At 35.2% G+C, this 7,725-nt stretch overlaps 1 protein-coding gene and 1 long non-coding RNA gene across 2 annotated transcripts; one reads left to right on the forward strand and one right to left on the reverse strand.

The window, feature by feature from the left end:
- Positions 1-360: 360 nt before the first annotated feature.
- Positions 361-1,859, reverse strand: LOC111394137. Its single transcript, XM_023019910.1, has 4 exons — positions 1,674-1,859; positions 910-1,202; positions 662-863; positions 361-603 (listed from the first exon to the last, which is right to left on the reverse strand). The coding sequence occupies exons 1-4, from the start codon at positions 1,857-1,859 to the stop codon at positions 361-363; spliced, it is 924 nt and encodes a 307-aa protein (XP_022875678.1).
- Positions 1,860-3,520: 1,661 nt separating this feature from the next.
- On the forward strand, positions 3,521-5,908 carry LOC111394420. Its single transcript, XR_002702583.1, has 2 exons — positions 3,521-4,350; positions 5,444-5,908. It is a non-coding gene; the product is annotated as an uncharacterized LOC111394420 (long non-coding RNA).
- The last annotated feature ends 1,817 nt before the right edge of the window (positions 5,909-7,725 follow it).

Consider the following 7,725-nt stretch of genomic DNA (forward strand, 5'->3'; position numbering starts at 1 on the left):
TTAACAGCAACAATTCACTCATTAATTAATCTTCATGAATTCACATGTACACTAACCTATGTCGAATTATCATAGTTTAATAAATTTGTAGAAAAACAAATAATATAGAAGAATTCTTGATGAAGAAAACCCCTTGCAGGATTAAAAACTCTGAGACTAAGCTAATAACCTCCACTACAATAAGAAATTACAGTGCTATCCAGCCTAGCAAATCCACTAGACTTGTTGACCTAATTCCTGCAATCTCCAAGCCCTGTTAGAACGTGCTTCACTCACACGTGTTCCCAATCTTTAGGAATTGTCTATTTTCTATGGATCGCCAAGAGCACTTTGTTCTTGTATTCGTCTTGTGTTTCTTGTTCAACCTGCCTCAATCATCAGTAACCTTTGAAAGCCATTGAGAATGTACCTTCCTCTATGTGTACTACTACAAACTTCCCCATGAAAGGCCATAATAAAAGGGCTGGGTGCATTGGATAGTCCAAACGGCATGACCATCCACTCGTACAATCTATGCTGCGCCTTGAACGTCGTCTTCCATTCATCTCCAAGCCTTACTCTGATTTGGTGATATTCACTTTTAAGGTCAATTTTTGAGAAGACCTTAGAACAGGACAACTAATCCAACATATCATCTAGGAAGGGAATTGGAAACTTGTACTTCACTATAATATTGTTGATTGCTCTGTTGTCTACACATTCTCCAAGATCCATCTTTCTTCAGAACTAGTAGAGCAAGAACTATACATGGACTCATATTGTCACGAATGTAGCCCCTCTCCAACAATTCCACCACCTGTCGATGTAACACTTCAGCTCTCTTGGGGTTGAGGTGATATGCTAGTCGATTAGGCAAACTCGACCTCAAAATAAGGTCGATATGATGTTGAATATCCCTCATATGGTAACCTCGGAGGAAGATCTTCTAGCATCAGGTCAAAGAACTCCGTTAGTAGCTGCTGCACTTTTGCTGGTAAGTCTAAATCCTCATTCACTGCTCTGTTCTCACGAGATAGTAGAGCATAGGCTACATCTTCGTGCCCAATCTCAACTAGGAACCTAGACATGGAAAAGAGGTTGGTATTATTAACTATTGGGGCATGGATAGTTTCTTCCCTACGAGGTGCCAACACGATCTTCTTCCCTCTAATGCGAAGGGAATATTTATTCTTTCGTCCATCATGAATAACACTACGATCATACTGACAAGTTTATTCCAACAATATATGACAGGCATCCATAGACACAACATCACACCAAGCATTATCAAAATATTTCATGCCGATTGAAAAAGACATCAGACACTATTTTTCTACTGTTACCTCACTGCCTTTATTCAACTATGATAACTTGTACGGCTTGGGTGACGATCTATCTTCAGGTACAATTTCTGGACAGCCTCTTCAAATACTATATTCTCACAATTGCCACTGTCATTGATCAACTTACAAACTTTATCGACAACTGTACTGGTCGTGTGGAAAACATTTGTCCTCAACTAAACATCTCCTAAATCTCCCTTGGGAGTTAGTAGACTCTTACGCATGACTAGAGTCTCTGGCCATCTCCATACAGCATGTCTTCATCTTCACCATCATCATATACATGTTGTCCAACCTCCTATAATTTCCTTACTAAATCCTCCTCAATCAAGAGATTTTTATTCTTCTGACTAGCCAACTTCCTGCAATCAGTCGCCCTATGTCCTTGATCACCACATCTGAAACACTTGACACATTAGCTAGAATTGTTCCACGGTGGCTAATATGCAGGAAGGGATTCTTAAGGGCCAACTGGCTGACTATTTTTACCTTTGACCACTGGCCTCCTATTTTGCTGCTTCTCCACGGCAAGTGCATCTAGTATGCTTCAGAAGCTGTCCACAATGAATAAAGGCTGAGAACATCCTGCAAGGGCTGGTTTAGTCCTCCAAAATACCATGCCACCATCTGTTATTGCATCTTAGATAAATCATTCCAGGCTACCAACTAATAGAACTCTTTCATATATTCATTAACCGATCTTGTACCTTATCTCAGTGAATGGAGACGTTGAAACAAGGTTCGAGTGTAGCTGAAAGGAAGAAAATGACCTTTCATCTTTTTCTTCATCTTTTTCCAATCAGTGATATTGGACTTGCCCTTCTGCTCTCGTGAATGCCTCAATTGTTTCCACTATGCAGAAGTTCTACCATTGAGTTTGATGGAGACCAATTTAACTTTGAAATGATCTGGGATCTCTTTATACTCAAAAATTCGCTCCACTTCATTCAACCAATCAATAAAACCTTCGATCTGTAACGTACTAGAAAACTCAAGGAGATCCACTTTGAAACCGAGGTCTCCATGGCGATCCTCCCAGACTCGAGCACAATTATGATATGGATTTTCTAAACTAGAATTGGAATCATGACCCTTCACTTCATGATTACCGATCTCTTGTTTCGCCGATGTTGGGTTAGCTCCGCAACCTGTCTCTGCAAATCTTCAATAGGAGAACGCGCGAATAGAGATAGCAGAGGCCTGGGATACCATTCCATTTGCGCAAGTAATAAGGGGTTCCATGTTAATAACTCAATCTCTTTTTCTCGTCACATCCTGAACATTACGATCACGGTGTGGGACTTCCTCAATCGGAACCTATCCACGATAACCATGACCACATCGCACCGAAAAGAGCTTTCCAGATAAAGGTCATAATTGATAACTGTAGCCAAAGTTATTGCAAAATTACCAAAACGTGTCAAAATTGCCCGAATTAAGGAAAGTATGCAATCACTTTCTATCTTTGCATCGATCTGCCATCTTATAATATCTCAATGCCATCAACTTGCCATCTAATATTTCAACCTCACTTGGTTCGGAACCTCCTGCATCAAAAGGTGAACCTAAAACCCCACTACATGGTGAAATGGTCTTCCAAAAAATTGAACTTTACAAGGAATTCTAAGTTAACGAAATCATTAAATAATATTAACTTCATCAATTAAATAGATCCTCTAGTAAGTTAACAAGCAATCGTAATTTGTAAATCAATAAAAAAAAATAGTCAATTGTGAACCAAATATCAAGGAAGAGAAACCACTAGATGTAAAACTACGAAATCCGACGGAGAGGAATTATAGAAGTTTGCACATTAAATGCACACTTATAATATGGAGATAAGCAAGTTAATTTGAATTTTAGAGAGAAAAACAATGTACATTTCATTTCCTTTTCGACATTCCGATCACATAAAAAGATAAGAAACAATATGATACAACATTAATTCAAAAAATATAAATTAATTTATTTTTTCATCTCAGGATTGCAACCGCATAAAATTACAATGAATAATAATCTTCAAAAATAAATTTGCACACAAGATGAATGATGTTTATACATATAAAAATAAAAGAGTAAGCATTTTAAATTGACTTCATTCTCTTGTCTCAATCTCAAAAACTCTTCGATCATCTTCAGTGGCTGCAATACAAGCAAAAAAATATTCACCACAGCACGACTTTACTGAGAAAAAAAAAGAGAGAGAGAGAGAGAAAGAGAAAAAGAAACTCCCATGTAATCTATAATCTTTTTGAAACAATAATGTTATCTTCTAATATGTACAAGTTAAGGACCAGTATAACACTCACAACAAGAAGATAATGAAAGAAGCAGGAACAAGGGGTTATTAAGGTTATCTGATGTACCCAACTGAGAATTGTCATTCTCCAGTTTATTCTTGAGTGGAGGATCACACTCTACCTCCGGTAGGATGCAGCAATCTACCAATAAACACAAACAGAAAGCACTCTGTTGTTGAGTCTACAACCATTGAAATGCTATTTTTTACTGCTACAGACTCGTATTGCCCAATCTGATTCAGGTTATAAACATAGTGACACAGTTTTGAAATGTTAAAAGCAATTAACATTGTCGATACTGTTGTTTGAGCTAGTGAATTTATGTGACTTTCCATACTAAAAGTCTATAGTTTTATGTGATTTTCATAATTTTTTCGACTAAGATAAAAATGATTAGCTTACACACTTATCCCAAGAGAATAAAGAAAAGAAAATACATGCACGCGAACAACGATTATTTAGTCTTGACAGAACCTTGCATTTTAATTAAACTGACAACAGTACAGTTACATATTTAATATGGGTACAAGAAAATTAATTAATTATTTGAAGATAAAGGTGGCAGAATGAAATGACTTTCATTAAAAGGAAAAGATCAAGCAAATTAGGAAATGAAGTTTAATGGTGTTTACCTCTGTCACAGCTCTTGGCCCCATGCAGTCATCGTGAAGACCCTTTGGAAGTAGTAAACTGAGAGATCTGCAACAATTATTCCTGCTTTGGAAGAGGTAAACTGAGAGATCTGCAAAAATTTTCAGCACATCAAAGCACTAATTCATGAAACTTAATAAAATTGTATGATTTGATCTCCCATTAAGAAATTATTTGCAAACAAAACTTAGCAAAGCAATATCTGCAGAGACAAGTGAAAATAGTAGGTTGTTCAGACAAACTTAGAATAGATGATAGCATCTAAAAGCACCACCACTTGTTATAGAAATTGAATTTGGCTGCAACGTTCCTTGGGCGATGCAATTGGAAAACTTTAAAGTAGATGGAAAAATCAGATTGATTGAAAATGCTTCCGAAATAGTTACGAAGGTTCTCTATAAATTGAAATGAACATGTTTATCTCATTCTTACAGGCGTGCATTAAATACACGAATTATTATAATACAACTAGAGAGGCTTTATAATTTTACATCTCCAGATTTTTTCTCCTTTGATATTTTGTACACTGATGATGGTTATGTTTTATTCATTCACAAATCACATTTACTTGTCACATCTTGTGTGCCACCCCAATATCTCACGTAACGATTAGAAGAATCGAGATTCAATCACTAATAGTGACAGAAAATGCATTCCCTTTTCTAGGACTTGTTTGCTAACGATACTACAAAGACTTCACATCAAACAGCTGATTATAATTAATTTGCATGCCATCCTAGATGTCGTAAATTGCAGCAATTAACTCTACGAAGTTAGGAAGATAGCAACATATATCATGATGCTCTTAGTTGAGAATATAGGAAGTTCTCCAACGTACTTTAATTAGGAATTATCTTATATTATTATGCAATCTAAATCTTATTAACTGATCTATTGTCCTTACCGCTGGAATATTGTAATAAAAGATTATTTATTGTGCTTCCTTTGAATGAGTGAATTTCGGATGAGTGATGTTTATACATATAAAAACAAAAGAGGTAGCATTTCAAATCGAATTCAGTCTCTTTTACCAATCTCAATACCTCTTACATCATCATCAATTGCAGCAATACAAGCAAACTAATTTAGCATCATATTCGCCCACAACCCGACTTACATGTCCAATCTATAATTTTTTTGAAAGTCTAATATTTACAAGCTAACGATCAGTTTAACAGATTGATAACATGAAGATCATGAAAGGGGATGGAACTGGGCAACCCATCTTGAGAAAGTTTTGAAGGTCGAGGCCTTGGGATCAGAAACTATTGATGGAGACATAGGAAGAAGCTCTAGATTCAGTTGTCAGAGAACAGGAGGTTGTGAAGGTTGTATGATGTTGCCCAACTGAGAATTGTTATTCTCTTTATTCTTGAGTTCGGAGGATCACACTCTTCACTTTCAGTAAGACGTAGCGATCTGCCATTAAATACAGATAGAAAGCACTCCGTGGTTGAGTCTACCACTATTGAAATTCTATCTTTACTGCCTTAGTCTCATATTGTCCAATGTGATTCACGTCATAAACACAGTGACACAATTTTGAAAAGTTAAAAGCAATTAACCTTGTATATACATAAGTTTGAGCCTGTGTTTCTATATGTGTATTGTATCGAAAGCAAATTTTTAAATTTATAGTACTATCCATACAAAAACTCTATAATTGAGCTGCAACAACAGCAACATGATTTTATGGACTAGGATAGAAATGATTACTTATACATTCCCCCCCCCCCCCCCCCCCCCCCCTCCCAAAAAAAAAAAAGGTAAGGAAAAGAAAATACACGCACGCCTACGAGTACAGTACACCTACAGCACTTTCACAATTGTTGGGCCCACAATTAATTTAATCATGAGCCCCACTTCTTGTATGTGGGAGGGCTGTCAACCATGATGTTAAAATTGCTGTACTTGTAGCAAGGTTCTTCCATTAAAGAAAAAGATCAAGAAACAAAGAAATGAAGGTTAGCACCCAGTAATGATACATCTAAATAATCGACCACATAAGAAATTTTCAAATCAAAATGCCATAGGAAACTAGATTAGACACCTATTCATGCACGCACTCATTGTGCATGCATTGATCAAAAGTGTGAATAAGCATATACACTAATAAAACTTAATCGTTCTAGTAATATCAATGTCTACGGAAATTTATAACCAAAATTTATTGCAAAAATGCAATCTTTTATAAAATCTATGCTGCATTCACTTGGGTTTAAATTTGACTTGCATTTCCTTATCATTCCAAATACTATAGCCATTTGTGAATCAATAAAAAATAGATGCTTTCTGTTTAAAAATATCAAGGGAGAAATATCCAAGTAATGTAAAACTATGAAACCTGCCGAGGTGGTATCATAACAATTTGTACATTAATTTTTTTAATTAACACCATAGTTCTTTCAATCATAATACACTGAATTCCACACAGACCTTGTAAAGGGGGGGGGGGGGGGGGAAAAAAAAAAGAAGAAGGGGGGGGGGGGGGGGGGAAGAAAAAGAAAAAGAATTGCCTAGATGCTAAGTTTTTTATTGAGATAAAGATATTATTGAAGAATCATATGTTTTCACCATATATATAAAAGAGATGGACATAAAACTTAGAATTCTTTGCAATGATTTTACTTTGTATTTGTCACTAGTATTTTGATGACAAACATTAATATTAGAAACCCAATGTTGAGTAGTCAACACTCATCTTATGCAATGTACATCATCACTCATCCAGAACACTAAATAGTAAAATTTACATTAATTTTTCTCCTTTTGGTATTCCAATGACGTAAAAAAAGAATAAACGAAATAATATGATTCAACACTAATTCAAAGTTCAAACAATGTAAATTTATCTATTTTCCTTTTTGGCATTCCAATGGCATGAAAGAATAAGTGAAATAATTTATATGAGTCAGCAATAATTTAAACAATGTTTATCAGATTATTCCCATTTTAAATTCCAACAGCATAAAATAATCCGATTCCGCTCTAATTTGAACAATTTACATGATCCTTTATTTGTTTCGACATAATACTGTAAGTGAAATAATTTGGAACAGAGCATTCTTAAAAATGTGTACACATGGGGGGTCATAATTTTCATTAAATCATGGACATTGTGAATTCATATATATGCATACGTGGGGTTCATAATTTTAGAAATGATAAGGATAAGCAAGTCAACCAAAAACCCAACTATATGGCGAATTGGTCTTCGAAGAACTTTACAAGGAATTCTAAGTTAATGAAATCATTAAATAATATTAACTTCATCAATTAAATAGATCCTTTAATAAGTTTACAAGAAATTGTAATTTGTAAATCAATTAGAAAAATAGTCAGCTGCGAACCAAATTAATATCACAGAAGAAAAATCCATAAATGTAGAACTACGAAATCCGATGGAAAGGAATTATAGAAATTTGCACATTCAGTGCACACTTGTAATAAGG

This window comes from Olea europaea, chromosome 5, assembly GCF_002742605.1.
Source record: "Olea europaea var. sylvestris chromosome 5, O_europaea_v1, whole genome shotgun sequence".
In the NCBI taxonomy this organism is placed as follows: domain Eukaryota; kingdom Viridiplantae; phylum Streptophyta; class Magnoliopsida; order Lamiales; family Oleaceae; genus Olea; species Olea europaea.

What these genes read in the sequence shown, in the direction of transcription:
- LOC111394137 (XM_023019910.1), bottom strand. Translation starts at nt 1,859, where the DNA reads ATGCACTTGCCGTGGAGAAGCAGCAAAATAGGAGGCCAGTGGTCAAAG. An exon ending in TGATTGCAGGAAGTTGGCTA is followed by an intron (nt 1,203 to 1,673) that starts GTCAGAAGAATA and finishes TAAACTTGTCAG; the next exon opens with TATGATCGTAGTGTTATTCA. An exon ending in ATCAACAATATTATAGTGAA is followed by an intron (nt 604 to 661) that starts GTACAAGTTTCC and finishes TCCTGTTCTAAG; the next exon opens with GTCTTCTCAAAAATTGACCT.